Source organism: Protobothrops mucrosquamatus, unplaced genomic scaffold, assembly GCF_001527695.2.
Source record: "Protobothrops mucrosquamatus isolate PMUCROS unplaced genomic scaffold, P.Mucros_1.0 scaffold32, whole genome shotgun sequence".
Lineage (NCBI taxonomy): Eukaryota > Metazoa > Chordata > Lepidosauria > Squamata > Viperidae > Protobothrops > Protobothrops mucrosquamatus.
The window spans coordinates 758,019-777,903 of NW_015386416.1; the positions used below are offsets into that span (position 1 = coordinate 758,019).

A 19,885-nucleotide genomic window follows, 5' to 3' on the forward strand; every position below is an offset into this window, starting at 1 on the left:
ATTATTTAAATTTATATACCGCCCTATCTCCCTTACGGGACTCAGGGCGGTGAACAGGCAATAATAAAAATCACAATAAATATTGAATAAAAAGCCTGCTCTAAAATACCCCATATAAAACCCCTAGCAAAGCCCAATCAAAACTACGCCAGGCCAGCCGCATGGAATAGATGGGTTTTCAAGGCTCGGCGGAAGAGGCACAGGTCCGTAGTAAACCTCTCTCTCTCGGTAAGATGGAACAAAAATGGCGGCCGGGATGCTGCCGGCCGCCTGGGGATGAGGGAGACAGAAGCGCGTCTACGATCTGCGCTTCCTGTCTCTTGGCGGGAAATTCGATGGAGAAATGGAGAAGACGGAAGTCCCCTCTGGAACCTCCACGTGTCCCGGTGTCCCAAAATGGCGACCTGTGCAGGAGAACTAGCACGGTCCCCCGGCCCCTGTGAGGTTCGAGCTGCCTTGGCGTCTATTGCCCTGATGCTTCGGCCGGCGTTTTTGCCATGGTCGCAGCCAGCGCTCCGTCGGCTACCCCAGGACGGGCGTGACAAATTAGCTGACCCAGTCTATTGGGCAGGAAGGCAGAGTTAACCCATTGGTGGATTCTACATCTCCAGTGCTGGAGAACAGGATGCCATCTAGATAAAACATCACAAACCTGTCAGCCACATGAGAAAAAAATTGATTCATAAATTTTGAGAAGAGTGCTCTGCAATTAACAAGTCTTAATGACCTTACAGTGTATTTGAACATATTATACCTGGTGTCAAATGCAGTTAAGAATTTGTGGCTCTCCTAAACACTAATGAGACCGTGTCCATTGCAAAGATCCAGCTTGATAAAAACATATGTGCTTTGCAATCTATCCAGCAAGTCCAATATTAATGGTCCCTCACTGTCACAGATTTGAATGGTGCACATTTGAATGGTGATGCTTGGGTCTTGCTTCTTGGGGATGAAAAGGGTAGATTCTGAGGCTGGTGACTTCAAAGCTCTAATAAAGCCCTCCTGCAAGCTAGAACCCAAATACTGCTTTAAAATCACTATTTAGCTGGCATGGGATACTGCCTCTTAGCAGGTATTTTAGCTCCTGAAACTAGGTCTATAGTATAGTCAGTCTCTGTGTAGGGAAAGGACTGCTACTTCTTCCTCTCCAAATACAGTTGTGAAATCTGCATCCTTGCTTGGTAGTTTCAGATTTGCTTTCCTGGGATTTACTACTGACCAGAGAGAGGGGTTTGCCTTCTGGGCACTTTAAGACATAATTTCTGTGCCCCAAACTAGCAAGAGGATTTTGTAGGCTCCAATGCATGACGTCTTATCACTTATTTTACCAATAAGTACATTTTAAAAAATGGAATAAAATCTCTATAATTTCCTTATAACATAGCTGCATTGCGACTTCAGAAACATAGAGCTTTCTAAAGAAATAGCTATCCATGAAGCACATACTTCTTAAAAACAGTTGGTTAATTTATATAGTTCATCTTTCTCTTGCCATAGTTTAGAGTTGCCATTATCACAATACACAATACCTATTTAAACTCAATAGGAGCTATCTACAAAGGAAGAAAATGATGATTGTATGACTGAGTTGTTTCCTTTCTTCTTCTCTCAATGAAGTATTGTAGGGCTTTATTTCCCATAAATTCCCATCCTGGCAGTCAGCACTCTCAGTACTTATATTTCAATAGCAATAGCAGCAGCTGTAAAATCACTTCCATGGCAATATACTTCATTCCTCTGTATATTTTCTGCTGGTAAAACTATTTAATGCTTTGTTACAATTCAGTCATACTTAAGTTGTATGTCACATCAGCTTCTGTAGCATCTGATTACATCCATAACTTCAACCAAATAACATTAATGACAGAATAATGATGGTTATGTTTATTCTTCCTATTGGTATTTCTTGGACATTTGGACACCTTTTCCATATAGTTTGTAATCTGACCTTTGAAAACAGTAATTTGCTAACAATATTCCTGGAAACTGTTGAGTTCTTAAGGAACCAATTAAGGAAAGGTAATGTTCCACAGTGAGAATAAACTAGTCTTCCCTGGCATGGTATGCTCCAGATATGTGACAGAATAATTTTAAGGCTCCATGCTGTTGCAGATCATATCGCCTGTAATCTACATGTCTGAAGTCACCAGTTTACTTGATAAATCTATTCAAATCAGAATAGTCAGATAAATTTATCTGAATTAAAATGGTCAGTATAGCCACTTCTATGGTGACTGAATAACACAGCACTAGAATTATAAAATGCCTTGCAGAATGAGCAAGCAGTTTGAGATGCTATATAGATTAAACGGGTATAGGAGTCAGATGTTCTCACATTCACATGAATAGCTCGACTTGTCTTATGATGAGACAATTATGGGGAATTTAGGAAAACAAATGGCTTTGCCTGACTTCTGGGAAAATGGGGAAAGGGTATTTATTGTGTTGCAACCCTTCTTACCAATTATTTTTCTATCACTGAAAACAGTCTCTATTTATTAGCATAATTCTAGCAGGCATTCTAGAAGAAACCACTACTGTAAACAAAATTATCAGGAAAGGGGAATTTGAGTGAAAGCAACAAAAAAACAATGACCAAAAACATTTTAAACAGAATAATAAACTGCTGTTACTGGCAACATAACTGCCTGATAAATGAAGATCTTTTTCTAAAAATTAATGGAATGCCCCTGGATTTCCCATTTAAGTGGGTTAGTAAACACAGGATATATTTGAAATCTTTCGAAGAATTACCCATAACATATGGGAGTCCTCAGTGCAAATATGAAAGGATTGTTTGGGAAATAAGGAGCTAAAATAGCCTGAACTTATGTTGTATTCTTCACTGTTATTTCAACAAAGTTTCATCCAGTCCAATGAAAGCAAAATTGTAACATCAACCTTAAGTAGTCTGTGTCTTCTTCCATGCAATGCATTCTCCTTTTGAAGCCAAGTTTAGCTATAACAAATATTTCCCAAGGACAAATCTGTTTTTCTAGATCAGAGGTGCATATTAGTCTTCTAGGCCAAAAGAGTGTTTCTTAGCCTTTGGGATATGCATGGCAGCCACATTCCAAACATTAATAAGTGGAATTAGCACTTAAGTTTCATTTGCATTTAATTAAACTTAAATATAATTAAGATATTTCCTAATTATATCCTTTTGTTACTGACATTTCAAAATTTAGTTTAGTAACAACTTTTGGTCATAATTCCCTGAGGGCTGTACCATTATTTCTGAAGGATGTCTATGACCTAACTACACCTCTACTTTACAGAAGAGCCTTGAAAGGTGTTCAATGGCTGCTATCTCTTCTACGAACTGTTTCCGTGGTTCAAAGTCTGAACATCTTATGCTGTAGGCTAAATAGCTTTACTTTTCCTTTTAGAAATGCTTATTATTTAGACCAAGTCTAAGAATTAATAATGCATAACAATGCATTAGGACAAATTTGGACAGCTAAAATCTAGCTTCAGGCAACAGTGAATTAAAATAAGACAGTTGTTTCAGTTTAACAAAGTGTTGAAACATAATTAAAACTAATGCTAATTATATGTAGCCTAATCCTGAATATGTCCAAAAGATTCTTCAGTCAGTGGGCTGAAACTTAAATTGAAAAATTGACAGCATTTTAAAAGTAACAGAAACTGCATTCTAGGACAGCTTTTAAAAGAACAATTAATTTCAAGAAGAAAGTTTTCAAGCTACCTTTCTACTTGTAAGCACCACAAGTAACATTTCTATTTTCTTCCCCAGAAAAATGATTTACTATGTTGATCAATTTATATTTTGAGAAATTTATATTCTCAATTACAGTGTAAAGATTTAAGAGGGGAAAAAGTTAAATTATTACTGTTTTTTAGCTGTTAATATGAACATTTTAATAGGCAAAATTAAATATAAAACTTTGGTATTGGAATGCACTCCAATGACAGAAATCCTGATTAATGGAAACAGGTAAATATTACAAGTCACTTCTTCTTTGACATCATTCAAAAAAGCAGAACATCCATAAAAACAGTTACAGTTAGTCATCATCAGTAAACACAAATTATGAACTGGCCATGATGCTCATATCAAATTTATTAAATAAAGAAGATCCAAACATGTGCAACTATTTTATAAGGCTCACAATGGCTGATATAGGATCATCCTATTGCCAAACATACAAAAGCCATCAGAATAAGAGAAGAGAGAGTCAAACGAACAGGAGCAAGAGAGCCAGTTTGGTCTAGTGATTAAGTACCAGGCTAGACATGAGAGACTGTGAATTCTAGTTCTGCTTTAGTGATATAAGCCAGCTAGGTGATTTTGAGGCATGCTCTCTCAGCCCAGCCCAGAATGGTTGTTGTTGTTAGGAAAAGAGGCGGAGGAAGAAGAATTTGCTATGTTTGCTGCTTTGTTTTTAAAAATAATAAAAAGATGAGATAAGTAAATAAAAAAGTGGGAAATATGAACAAGGGGATAAGAGTTTTTCCATTAGGAGATTCTGAAGTTTTTCCCCCCACTCCATTATTTGCTACATGATTATCTAATATTTGCAACATTTGGATGTCAAATTGGAGAGAGAGAGATGGAAGTCTAAATGTTTAAGTGAAAGAAAAATACGGATTTTCTAACAAATTTGCACCAATTTTATAATTCATCTCTATACTGAAAAAGGTTTGTGTTTTGGTAGAATTTTTTTATAAGAGTAATTGCAGTTGAGCAACTGTATATATTTCTGAAATTAATAAAGAAAATGTGACTCAAATTAAAAGATGGAGATATAGGACAATTAGATCTAGTTTAAGCACCAGGTTCCAATGTATCAATAGTGGAAAATATATTTTTGTACTCTTAGTTGTCCAGCATGATGTAGAGATGCACAAAATATTATTTCAACATTTTAAAGGGCATTCGTTTCAGACAGCAATTCCAAGCTAAAAGTAACTACAACTATAAAGTGTACACAATTTAAAGTAAATCTCCCAATACTTGAACAGACATTGCTGTGGTATTTACTCTTACTTCACTTAAATGGGACTTCTCAGTATTTACTGACTGACATTTTATAGCTTACAAAGCAATCTGCCTTTCTTTTCTGGTCCTCTTCATCTACCAATGCAATACCAAACAGCTGACTACCCTGTTTCTAAAAAAGGACTGTGCTGCAAACAGCATCCTGACAATTTAATAATTTGTCAAAGTGATCTAAACAGTTATTATGAAGCACATATTTTGGGATTCAGAGGTAAAGGTCACCTACTTACTCACAAAGCAAATAAAAATTGGATTTGTTGACACTAAAAATCAGGGCAATTACAAAAAACGATATAGTACTTAGCAAGCATTAACTGCAAAAATAGAAATCCTACTGCTATTCCTGAAATATCAGCAACTATTCAAAATATTTCTGCTTCACTTATGTTCTAGGCTTAATGATCTAAAGTAGAAGTGATTCTTTAATTTCATATAGTAGAAATTATCACTCCTCTGCCTTTTACCTAAGATCAATTGGCATGTATTTGTGTGTGCATATAAAAAAGGCCATATATAATGTGAATTCTTCATACGTTTATCAAATCCATCCTGTAGTTCTACAAGCCCATGAGATATATCATCGTGTAGGTCCAGGTACACTAGAGTGATGTACCATTTCCATGTTGTTGGCAAGAAAATTGTGCAGATATGTCAAAAAAATAATTAGGAGACAAGCTCAACTGAAAGCAACTTTATATTTACATTAGATCAGTCAGAACTACAAACCTTTGTCCTTTGTCATTCCTTTTTTCCAGAGGAAATGTCAGAGACATCTCCCTCTGGCAATAATTAGTAGCAAATTATACTAAAGTTTACTTTAAAACATTTTTCAGAAAAAGAATCTTAAAACAGTGAGGGGATGAAAAGCATCAACAAAATGGAAAAATGCACTTCTTCAATTAATATATTATTTATTTCTTAGTCATGAAAAAGAATGATCATATTCATTAAAAACTGACAGTGGCAAACTATCAAGGAAATTTCAGCTGCCTTTCAACAAAATGTAGCCATATGTTCTTCAATACTCATGTTCTGCTCTAAATTATAAAAATGTTATTTTAAGATAAGATATATATTTATCCAAAAGTTTAAAGTATTTAAAAATCAGCAATCAATAGACTATTTCAAAATTGATGTGTTTTAGTTCTTTTTTTCCATTTTCAAAATTTTAACTATTTAGATTGTTTTAATTTCTAAAGCGCCTGAAGGCAGGACAAGAAGCAACGGATGGAAACTAACCAAAGAGAGAAGCAACCTAGAACTAAGGAGGAACTTCCTGACAGTTAGAACAATTAACCAGTGGAACAACCTGCCTCCAGAAATGGTGAATGCTCCAACACTGGAGGTTTTTAAGAAGAGAGTGGACAGCCATTTGTCCGAAATGGTATAGGGTTTCCTGCCTGAACAGGGGGTTGGACTAGATGACCTCCAAGGTCCCTTCCAACTTTATTATTATTATTATTATTATTATTATTATTATTATTATTATTATTATTATTATTATTATTATTATTAAGTAGTTACGTACAAAATTCATTTAAGTTACAAAGTTAAAAATGTGCTATCTCTTTAAGAGTTAATTGAAGACCTTCTATTTCAGCTTTTCCACCTTCATTTAGCAAGTCTGTTATTTTTAAGATGAGACCATCTTTTAAAGGTAGACGGTTATTGCCTACAGTAGCATTATTTGTCTTTTTCTTTATGCCACAAAATTCCAACAGTCTTCTTTGGCTGGGAGCGCCTTGTTATTTACAATGTATTATTATTGTAAAGTTACTATATTTTGCCAAATGTTCCATTCAATCCTTACTATACTTAATTATAGTGTGAAAAGAGCAGGAATGATTCAGTCAGTCAGCCCTTAGCCATTGGTCAAAAGAAGAGCATACTTGTGTTATATTATACCAAGACCTCTTGATAACATAAAAGAACCCCGTAGTGGAATTGTGGTCAGGGGCAAAATACTATACTCCAACTATTATTATTATTATTATTATTATTATTATTATTATTATTATTATTATTATTATTGTTGTTGTTGTTGTTGTTGTTGTTGTTGTTGTTGTTGTTGTTGTTGCTGTAGTAGTAGTAGTAGTAGTAGTAGTAGTAGTAGTAGTAAAGTTGGAAGGGACCTTGGAGGTCATCTAGTCCAACCCCCTGCTCAGGCAGGAAACCCTATACCATTTCGGACAAATGGCTGTCCACTCTCTTCTTAAAAACCTCCAGTGTTGGAGCATTCACCACTTCTGGAGGCAGGTTGTTCCACTGGTTAATTGTTCTAACTGTCAGGAAGTTTCTCCTTAGTTCTAGGTTGCTTCTCTCCTTGCTTAGTTTCCACCTGTTGCTTCTTGTCCTGCCTTCAGGCGCCTTGGAAAATAGATTGACACCCTCTTCTTTGTGGCAGCCCGAGATATTGGAACACTGCTATCATGTCCCCCCTCGTCCTTCTCTTCATTAAACTAGACATGCTGTACTTTGCATTTGGTTTTTCTTGCCTAAATGTAGAACCTTGCTTTTTTCACCACTGAATTTCATTTTGTTAGATAGTGCCCAGTGTTCAAGTCTGTCCAGATCCTTCTGTATCTTAAGCCTGTCTTCTGGAGCGTTGGCTATTCCTGCCAGCTTGGTGTCGTCTGCAAATTTGATGAGTTCCACATCTATCCCCTCGTCCAAATCGTTGATGAAGATGTTGAAGAGCACTGGGCCCAGAACAGAGCCTTGGGGCACCCCACTACACACTTCCCTCCATGTAGATGTGGTTCCATTGAGGACCACTCGCTGAGTACGGCCGGTCAGCCAGCTACGGATCCATCTGGTGGTGGTGCTGTCTACCCCACATTTTTCTATCTTGTCAAGTAGTAGGTTGTGATCTACTTTATCAAATGCCTTATTGAAGTCAAAGTAAATTATGTCCACAGCATTCTTCTGCTGCTGATCCCTGCTGATCCACTAATTTTGTCACTTGGTCAAAGAATGAAATAAGATTTGTCTGGCATGATCTATTCTTGACAAACCCATGTTGGCTTTTAGTAATGACTTTGTTTGCCTCTAGGTGTTCGCTGATTTGTTGTTTGATTAACTTTTCCAGGATCTTCCCAGGTATTGAGTTCAGGCTGACAGGTCTGTAATTTCCTGGGTCCATTTTTTTCCCTTTTTTGTAGATGGGAACTACATCAGCTCTTTTCCAGTCCTCTGGTAGTTCCCCTGTGCTCCAGGATTGCCTTTGTTACTTCATTTCAGACTTCTACCCTGATAGTTGGGAATTATGATAATTGAAGTACAACTTGATAGAATGGTAACAGATTGAGGAAAATTTTCTTCATACATACTAACAATTCCTATTTGATAGCTGTGGCCAATGTGATCTTTGCACAACTTTGACCTGTACATCATTTTTGCACCTTCATAGACTGGGGGACTCTGTTCACAGTCACTCACACTTAACCTGTCTAATGACTATACCACTGCATTATACTGTATATGTCCTTGAAGACCATTCAGTGCAGTAGTGCAGGTTGTTATGAATATTTATCATTATGGCCTTGTAACATCTGTGCTTTACAAGCTACACTGATCCCAATATGTTTCTAGATGTAATTCAAGTTATTGGTAATTACCTGTAATGCCCTAAATGGCATTAAATGCAAGACTGACTACTTTCTCACACACTTAGTTAGGGAAGGCACATTCTGGGTCCCTTCACCAAAGCATGTCATCTTCTAGGACCCAGAAGGCAGATGGTCCCTGCCTTCTGAAACAATCTTCCTGGTGACATATGACATAAGTGTGTTAAATCAATGCAATGTTTACATAGCATTACCTTCATGTGTGTATGTGTGAATAGAGTATGGAGATTCTTCCCCCTCCTCCAGTCACAGAACGTGTTACAGCTCTTGTGCACGCACACATACACATACACACACACACACACACACCTGCAAACCCACCTCCCATTTGCTTCCTCCCCTAGACAGGCCATCCTCCATAGCTGACTACAAGCCATAGGCCTCCAGAGATGTCGATTCACACTTCATTCTCCAAAATCCTCTGAATCAGCAGCAGAAAGGCAGGTGGGCGGGATGGGGAAGAGATGAAGATAACGTAACATTAGAAAGCAGGAAAGAAGGAGACAGGAGGCCTAGAATGGGTTAGCAAGGTGATTGATCATTGGGAGAGGGAGGGGGAGCAAACTTTGTGGAGAAAGCAAAAATCAGTTAGATGCGTTTTTCCCAGTGGAGCCCCCATACTATGGAGGTCCTACAGGAGCAAGGGTGGGAGCCGAAGGATCCTAGAGCTGTTTGGCTCCAATCTAAAAGGACTTTGGGAAGATAATTAAGACCTGGCTCTTTCTCCAGGCCTTGAGATTAGGATAAGAACCCAAATGCTAAATATTTTGGTTCTAATTGCACATTATTGTGTTTTATATTATTTTGTATGTATTGATTATAGTTTTTTCTTCCTTTTTATTTTGTACACCTATAGAACATGTTGTCTCAACTGTTCAAGTGTATAAATTCTTAATAGCAATTATTTGGATTTGGCACAATTTATTTCAAAGGCATTCTTCTATAAGCTGCATTGCAATAATCTATTTTGGTGGTGATCAATATAAAGATTAATGATGCCAGATCTGTCTTATGTAGAAAGATGGACATTACTAAATCATGAACAGCTGAAATAAGATATCCATCACTTATGCTCATTTGAGCATTCATAGACTGGATAGGATTGAGAAGCACCTCAAGCTGTCAATCTACTTGTTCAGGATAAGGGTTTTCCCCAGAATAGGAAAATAATCCTTCAAAAGACAGACATCAGCAAAAATAATATGCTCAATCTTGTCTTGATTCAATTTTAGTTTGCTATGCCACATCCAAGCAAAAATCTAGTTCAAAGAGTAACTTTGTATCCATAAACTTCCTAGCTAAAAAAACTTAACAATAGATTATTCCTTTTATGCAGATTACCCTAATGAATAAATCAGAATAATTTTGTTAGAAAAGCTACTTCTATATCCATCAGTAGTTAATTTGCTTTCATAATTTGTATATTATAATTTATTTTTTAAATTATCCCAATTATAATATTTGCATCTTTCATGTATACACCTTAATATTTGTGTAAAATGAAAGGGAGAGGAAGAATTGCAAAAAAAATGACCAGAGAATTGGGTGTGGAAAATACAAATGAGAAATATACATAAGAGAATAACATAATCTATACTGGAAAAAAGCCTTGATGTGAATCAAGAAGAATCATAGCCTAGCAAAGTCCTACATGCAAGCAATAATACATGTAGTTCAGAATGCAAATTTGTTTGTATGGTCTACACAAAATCACTCTTATATTCAAGAATCTGCCACCTGGTTGATAGCTGCATGCTCATTTGCATGCTCATTCACTAAGAATGGTCACACAGAAAAATCTTCTTGATTCCATACAGCACATAGTTTCACTGCAAACCATTTGTTTACCAAACCATCAGTTTAAATAAGATACAATAGATCAAAGCAAAAGACAAATGATACATATTTCCAGGGTGCAATCTTTAGCACTTAGCCTGAGGCCCGTTTGCTTTAATATATATTCAAAGTCCTCCATGCACGGCTTTGAACAGCCACATCAGTTGAAGGACTTGTATATACCTGCATCCTTTTGCCTGCACAGAGCTATCTCCTTCGCTGTAATAACTGAACAAATCCACCCCCCAAAAAAGTATACATATATGTACACAAATACATAAAATATGTATTTTTGTGTACTGTATATTATACAGTGATGTATATTTCAGAAGGTTAAACATACTCCTTCTGTAACAAAATCAAAGAATCTTATGTCATTTAAACATGAGTCCATTTATTATTGCATGAACATTTGTAGATCACAAAACACTTGTTTCTTACAGCTAAACTCCCTGAACTTTGTAATTCACAAATGTTTATTGCCAGCCATCCCCAATCTGGGTTTATACCAGATAGATAGACTAGTCAATGTGTCCATAATTAAGAATATTAAATGCTGGCTTCTGGTTTGCGATCGCGGCGCCAGCGGTTGCGCGGAGAAGCTGCTCTCTCCACCGTCCGATTTTTCTCCATCGGAAGACCCTGCAAAGGGTCGAACGTCACCCTGGAGGGACGACCGCGGAAGGGCAGCAACCCTTCCGTTGGATCTGAGGCAGCTCCTCTGGACTGACAAAGAAAAGATCGGCCATTAACATGGCCGATCACCAAGCCGTTCCTGCCGAAAGCCCAAAGCACTATTAAGCACAACGAAAGCAACCTGGAGGAGTTGGGTGAGACCTTACCTTACCTTTCCTGCTTCCCATCTATTTTCCTGTAAAAGCCTGTGAATACCTTCTTCCCCCTTCTCAATTCTGCGGCTCCTGCCTACTTTGGGAATATAAAGCTAAGGCAAGAAAAAAAATAGAACAACTAGTCTAAATGACTAAATATTTGGACTTGTAATTTCTGGATACCTGGGCTCTCAAAAAGTTCTTTATTCTTACATATTGTTTTGTTTGTTTCCTAAGCTGGAAAAAAAAGAGAGGAATATTTCTTTCTTTCTTCTTTGAACCGGATAACAGCTTAACTGTGCATGGCACTAGGGACATCTTGTGACAATACCTGGTACAGCAAGTGAATTTTTTTGGGGGGGGGGACTGGAAGACTTCTGAGACTAATATTTGTCCTTGACATTATCAAAAAAGATAAGAACCTTTAACAGCTGGGTGATGAAAATAATTTTCTATAGTGGAGGTGGATTCCTATCGACATTCATTAAAAATAGCCTCCACTAAAGGACTATTTGCAAATACCACAGAAATGGAGGAACACCACCCACAGCTTAACTTCAAATTTATACTTGAAAAAAATCTTAGAGGCTACTGAGCAAATGAATTCCAGACTGAAAGATATACGTACCACTTTAAAGCTACAAAACACAGCCCTGACTCCAACAGATGAACTTACAACCCAAAAAGCAACAGAAGAAGAAGGAATTAATACCAAAGAATGCCAGCTACAATCTACTCAGAACTTTGATATCCAAACTTTGATTGCATCCAAAGAATCTGCAACTTCAACAGCAACAGAAACTAAAGAAAGCAACACTAAGACAGAAGATGCTGAAGACTTACATATACAATACACTGAGATTTCAGATAACCCAGAAGACCAAAAAACAACTACAACACAGAATATGACCTTTCATCTAAACCAGTGAAATCAGAAGAAGAAGAAGATCAGCCTGAATTCATGACAAATACACTAAATCAAATATGGAGATTTAAACTATCAGGCCAACAATTTAATGACTATGAAGGGACTAGCTTCCTTGATAGGCTGATGACTGGATGGTCTCCCTTGATTCAAATGACATATGCAGGAATGAAGGGAGATCCACCTGAGGATTTAAAAGCTCTGTTATAGAAGCATGTTTGGCACAAAAGGAAGGCCAGAGTTAGATTTAAAAAATGGTTTTCTTTAAGTGACCTCTAATGGAAGAGCTTTAAATCGTACTTAATGGGATAAGGAGATTTTAAAAGATATCAATTGATGTAATATTCAGGATTTATATTTATAAGGGAAATAAATTAGTTACTAGAATAATAGTTTTGAATTATAACATAGAAGATGGATTCAGAGGATAAAAGTTATTTTATTAGTAAGCGATGAATATGATTGTGGAATAAACTAAGAATTTATTTGAATAAATATATGTATTTTAGAAATGATAACTATTTTGTAATGAACTAAGGGAACCGTGGACTATCCGAAATATAAATACTATGGACATTAAGCCAACTGGAATACTGCAATTGAAACCAAATAAAAGTTAAAAACAGGATTTGAAGGCATATAAATCAAAAGTCGTCAATAAATGTTTCAAATGATTGAGTTATAACTAGAAAATTTTAAAATTTTCTAAACAATTTTTCTTTGAACATGCCAATAAAACTGGAAGATGGTTGGCTTATAAATTGAAGAAGGAAAAAGAAGGACGGATTATCCAACAATTATATGATGAGATGGGGACCCTACAAAATAATGAAGAAGAAAAAAAGAAAATTGTACAAAACTATTATGTGAACTTTTATGAACAAAATGAAATAGCAATAGATAAAATTGACAACTATTTGTTGGAAGAAGGGATTAAACCACTAGAAGAGGGGGAAAGGGCAATGCTAAATAGAGAAATAACGCCAGAAGAATTGAGAGGGGCAATTTTAAGACTTAAGAACAATAAGACACCAGGACCGGACGGCCTCCCAGGGGAAATTTATAAAAATATGAGTGAGATTATAGAACCAATATTGTTGGAAATATGTAACGAAGCTCTACATGAACCGAAAATACCGGAATTGTGGAGGGAGGCATATATCACTTTAATTTCAAAAGAAGGTACAGATAAAAATCAAATCAATAATTACAGACCAATATCCCTCTTAAATGCAGACTACAAAATATTCATGAATATAATAGCAGATAGATTGAAAAGAGTATTGAATGAGATAATATACCCGGATCAAAATGGCTTCCTTCCAAATAGACAAATAAGAGATAATACAAGAATAATAGTAGACATATTGGAGTATTATGAAGCCCACCCAGAGAAACAAGCGGCCCTTGTTTTTCTGGATCAGTGGTTCTCAACCTTTTTAATGCCGTGACCCCCCAACCGGTCGTAAGTCGAGGACTAAACCGGTCGTAAGTCGAGGACTAAACCGGTCATAAGTCGAGGACTTTCCCTGCCCGGGAGCGCCGCGCATGCGTGGTTCCGCCCCCTGCGCCGGCCGAGGCAGAGATGGAGCAGGCCGACCACCAGCTGGCCCAGCACAAGGGAGGTAAGGCACCTGCCGGAAAAGGGGGGAAAAATGGCGGACAGCCTTGCTTGGCGACCCCCGTGAAATGGTCGATCGACCCCAAATGGGGTCGCGACCCATAGGTTGAGAACCGCTGTTCTGGATGCTCGAAAGGCCTTTGATAATCTAAATTGGCAATTCATGATTAGGCAAATCAGACTTATGGAACTGGGAAGTAAATTTGAAAATATGATAGTGGCAATATATAAGAACCAGAAGGCTAAGGTAATAGTAAATGGGGACACCACCAACACATTTCAAATAACCAAGGGGGTACGTCAGGGATGCCCACTTTCGCCACTTCTCTAACATTAGAAATACTTTTAAATAGAATTAGAGCAAACCGAGAAATAAAGGGAACAAAAATTAAAAGAGAAGAGTACAAAGCACAGGCCTTCGCGGATGATATGGTATTTATTATTGAAGAACCTTTGGAATCCGGTCCCATTCTAATACGAGAAATAGAAAAATATGGAGAAATATCTGGACTTAAAATTAACAAAAGGAAAACCAAAATGATAGTTAAAAACTTAACAACAAATCAGAAAAAAGAATTAGAAAACGAAATGGATTTACAAATTGTCAAAAAAATTAAATATTTAGGGATATGGTTGACTGCGAGATGTTCGTCCCTAAAGGAGGATAACTATATAGTATTAGTCCAACAAATAAAGAAGGATTTGGAAAAGTGGGGGAAGTTACAACTATCGCTTTTAGGTAGGATCGCGACTATTAAAATGAACATCTTACCCAAATTATTATACTTATTTCAGACAATTCCCATATTATTAGATAAGAAGTTCTTTGGAGAACTTAATAAAATTATTATAAATTATGTTTGGTTAGGAAAGAAGGCGAGGATAAAATTACTCTCTCTCCAAGACAACAGAAGTAGAGGTGGCTTTGGACTTCCGACGTGGGAACTCTATTACAAAGCAGCAACTCTGGTCTGGATAAGAGATTGGGTTAACTTAAAGAAAAGAAGAATCTTAACACTGGAAGGGCACGATTTACAGAAGGGGTGGCATGCCTTCATGTGGGATAAAGAAAATAGGATACACTCATATTTCTGTAGACATAAAATAAGAGATGCTTTGTTACAAACCTGGGAGGATATAAGGAAGAAACACTATAGGAAAATTCCCTGCTGGCTATCTACCATGGAGGCAATGATCCACCCTAACACATTAGATATAAGCAAAATGCCCAGATATTCGGAAATTTTAGACAAACAGGGGAAGCTCAAAAATAGTCAGTTACTAAAAGAACAGGGAATAACTATTGATTGGTGGCCATACTTACAATTGCAATCTAGATATAAGAAGGATGTGGAAGATTATAGAATTAACATGGAATTAAAACAATTAGACAAATTATTGATAGGCCCTGAAGGAAAATTAATATCTAAAATATATAACTATTTATTAGAATTTGATAGAGTAGAGGAGATAGTGAAAGAACCTATGATTGCATGGGCAAAAAACATAGGGCACAATATAGAATTAGAAGATTGGGAAAGAATTTGGAATAAAAATCACAAAATAACAAAATCTGCTGCATATAAGGAAAATCAATATAAAATGCTATATCGTTGGCACCTAACCCCTGCAAGATTAGCCAAAATGTATCCGAACCAAAGCCCAAATTGTTGGAAATGTAATTATCGTCAAGGTACCTTCTTTCATGCTTGGTGGCTATGCCCTGAAGCGAAAAAATATTGGATTAAAATACAAGGGTGGCTACAAGACTTAACAAAATGTCAAATTGAATTAAATCCAGAAACATTTCTCCTGGGAATACTTAAAAAGAAATTTGATAAGAAAATAAGATATCTGATTTTACATATACTAACTGCGGCAAGACTTGCATTCGCACAATATTGGAAGGAACGCAATGTACCACCAGAGGGGTTGATTATTCAGAAAATTTATGAATGTGCCGAGATGGACAAACTCACCTTAGAATTAAAAGAAAAAGATGATTCGGAATTTTATGCGGTTTGGGAAAATTGGTATAATTGGTTAGACAATAGAAACAAAAATTGGAAATATACATAAGGTTATTGTGTAAATTAGGTTATTGTGGGTTAGATTGAATGTACATAGTGTATATATTGTATAGAATGTAGATCCATAGTATATAAAAATGACATAGTCTGCTGAATATGTACTGTATAAAGCAAAATGTTAATAAAAATAAAATTTAAAAAAAGAAGAAGATGGATTCAGAGGATAAAAGTTATTTTATTAGTAAGCGATGAATATGATTGTGGAATAAACTAAGAATTTATTTGAATAAATATAAGTGTATTTTAGAAATGATAACTATTTTGTAATGAACTAAGGGAACCGTGGACTATCCGAAATCTAAATACTATGGACATTAAGCCAACTGGAATACTGTAATTGAAACCAGATAAAAGTTAAAAACAGGATTTGAAGGCATATAAATCAAAAGTCATCAATAAATGTTTCAAATGTGAGTTATAACTAGAAATGTATTAATCTGAAATTTGGTATAATAACTAAGGGAAACAGAGAGGAAATTTTTGATTATGTAAACCGACATATGAATGGAAAAACGCGTTATTGACTATATATTTTACCCAACCACCAAGTTGCTTCCTTAATACCTAAAGCTTTATTAAAATGGAAAATTAATAAAACTTGTTTAAAAAAAAGATTAAATGCTGAATTGAACTGATAAGCAGAATATTCAGACTGAATAAACTTTGCCTACTTGATATAAATTAGTTATTTTTAAGATCTTTGTGATAGTAATAGATGTATGCCACATACGGAATGATAAAATATCACATGTGTCATGATAATGCATAAACAAAACAGATTGTATACTGTCTATAGATAACTTACAACAGTTACATAATGGGATTTTAGCACACATGACATCATGTCTTCTATTGAACCCCTATACTGTGGAAAGGAAAGAAAATGTTAAGCTTGATTTGTCTTTATCCCACATGGGATGCACTTGTAAGTACATCAGCCAAAAAACAAATCACAATCAGTTCTCTGATAATAAATATGACTAGACTACGTGCTTGTTACAGCGTACCTACTCAATGGGGAATATTTTACCAACTTTTAGAAACTCAAAACTATTTTCCATTCCATAATATTACTTTAGTTTAAAATAATTATTTTTCAAAATATGAAGCAGTTGAACAAAAATTACATTCACTGAAACAGAAACCCATATGATATATGTATGGATTTGAAAATACAGCTTGTAAAGGCCTCTCATTAAAGTTACAATCAGGAAACCTGAGATTTCTAAGCAAATATCTTTGTCATAAATCTCCTTATTTGGGCCAAACCCAAACAAGCCCTCCTATAAATTTTAAAAGTTTTATGAAATAAGAAAACTTACTTTGTTACCTCCTGTTACAAACTGCTTACAGTGTGATCTCACAAATTGAGGGTGAACAGCAACAATCTGAATATAATGGAGAGAGAAAATAAATACATTTGTATTGCAATGTTAGGATTACAGTGGTCCCTTGTTAATGAGTTGCTGAACAAGTAGTACTTATGACCAATCCTCAAAGTTCCACTTATTGCAGCATCCCAGCAGTCATGTGATCATGATTTGGGCATTTGGTGTGTAATTACAATGTCACAGCAACCTGCAGTCATACGATTGCCATTTATGTTCTTCACTACTAGCATCTGATAGCAAAGTCAATGGGGAATCCAGCAAGAGGTCCTAAATGGCAACCATGTGATGTTATACTTAAAGACATCACAGGATTTGCTTAATGATGACAATTGAAATTTTCAAAAATGCTGTTGCCAAGCGATGCAATCATTGACCTTGTGCTTTACAACAACAGTGCTCAGCAACTGAAATTCTGATCCCAACAGCTGTCCTTAACTCACTACCTATATCTGTTATTTCTCTACAAAGAAAAAGTAAACATTAATTCATATAGCTTAGACATGTCAAACACAAGGCCCGGGGGCTGGATGCTGCCCGCGAAGTGGTTTCATGTGGCCCGCAAAGCCATCCTGGAAACAGTGAGGGAACGGCCCTCGCTGCCTTGGCCTTGGCCCAGGCCAGCCGGGAGCCAATATACAATTTTGTGGTGGCCATCTACGCTGAAGCACATTCAGTCTTAGCTCCATAAGACCATCTAGAAACAGCGAGGAACCAGCCCCTGCTGTGTCGCCCCCACCCCCTGGGTGCATGCTCAGGAGGTGTCATCCTTTGTGAGGAATAAAGAAATGCACCATGCCTTGGCGCTTGCCCCGGTCCCACCACTTTCTGCCAGAGACCCTCAGATCTGTCCCACTCCTGCCCAGACCCCCACAGGCACCTGTGACGCGAACGATATAGAGCTGGCCTTGCCCACCCAGTAGGCCACACCCACTCCATTCACACCCACCCAGTAGGCCGCACTCACTCTGGCCACACCCACTTGCCCCCCCGAGGGCAACCACAATGCTGATGCGGCCCTCAATGAAATTGAGTTTGACACCCCTGATATAGAATGATATAGAGTAATATTAACTAAAATCAATTTTCTGAGCTTAAAATCAATACTACTTTCTTTTGATCCTGTCAATTTTCTTTGTCCTATCGATAGTATCTTCCACCTTTTGGAAGTATCATTCTGGCTAACTGTACTAAGGTCAAGAACCTCAACCTGTAGAAATATGGTAACCAACTGAACTAGAGTTTCTACAACTGGATTCCCTACTATTGTGGCTTAAGACCCTACACAACATCGCACATACTATAACGTATCTCTGATTTGATAATGGATATCTATGAAACAGTATAAATCAAAAAGATCTTTAGGTAACTGTTAATTTAACAAGTCAGGATAGCAGTTTGTTAGTTATTCCTATTCTTATCAGAATAAATGCAACTATTTTTGAACATAACTTTATTATATTGTTGAAAATAAAATAAAATATTTAAATAAAATTAAGAATAAATTAATCACATAAAGAATAAATTAAAATAAAATCAATTACTTACTTTAATTGGGCAATCAAATGTTTCGTGGAATTCTTCCCCTGTATACAATCCAAATACCTGAACCTGAAATAATGTGTTTTTAATATTGTATTGATTTGTCTGTTATTTAATTGAAAAGATCAAAAGAATTATCAAATATATCCAGTTATACTTTAAAAAAGCAAATGGCAGCAGTATTTTTAACCATTTGAAGTTATTTATTTATTATTAAACATATTAAGCAATACCTTTAAAGCCATACCAAACCCCTTTTATTCCTTCAGGCTTATGGATTAGCTGGCTTTTAATTGCTGATGTTGTGTTATAGAATAGAATACTTTATTGGACAAGTGTGGTTAAACACACCAGGAATTTGTCTCCTGTGCATAAGCTCTCAGTGTACATGCAAAACAACAAAGTAATAATAATAATAATAACAACAACAACAACAATAACAATAACAACAAAGGATAATAATCATAATAATGATACCAATAGAGAAGATAGTAGAACAGATGAGGATAAAATTAATATAGCCATACTACATGGATAATATATATATATATTATCTCATATACCTCATCAGTATACACACACACACACACAATATATATATATATATACTTACATTATGTATGTATGTATGTATGTATGTATGTATGTATGTATGTATGTATGTATGTATATAAATATATAATACACTCAGACATAAGACAGAACTGTGGGAATTAAGTGTTCAGCAGAGTGATGGAACGAGGAAAAAATGTCTTTGTGTCTAATTGTTTTGGCATGTAATGTAGTGGTATCTTGAGGGGAGGAGTTGAAATATGTACAGGATGTGAAGGTTCTATAGATATTTTCTCAGCCTTCTTTCTGATCCAAGCAGTATATTGCAATGCTCTCTACATGGGGCTCCCCTTGAGGTGCACCCGGAGGCTCCAGCTAGTTCAGAATGCGGCTGCGCGGGGGATTTTGGGGGCCTCTAGATGCTCCCATGTAACACCTCTCCTGCGCGAGCG

General features: G+C 36.3%; 1 protein-coding gene across 1 annotated transcript in view; it reads right to left on the reverse strand.

Annotated features, from left to right (window-relative positions):
- The window catches only part of VPS41 (VPS41 subunit of HOPS complex), a 158,504-nt gene that overhangs the window by 83,172 nt on the left and 55,447 nt on the right, over positions 1 to 19,885 (reverse strand). Inside the window, exons 6-7 of the mRNA XM_015811174.1 lie at positions 18,888 to 18,950; positions 17,274 to 17,339 (exon numbers count right to left, since the gene is read on the reverse strand). Of these exons, the coding sequence (XP_015666660.1) occupies positions 17,274 to 17,339; positions 18,888 to 18,950 (129 nt within the window). The remainder of the gene's footprint in view (positions 1 to 17,273; positions 17,340 to 18,887; positions 18,951 to 19,885) is intronic.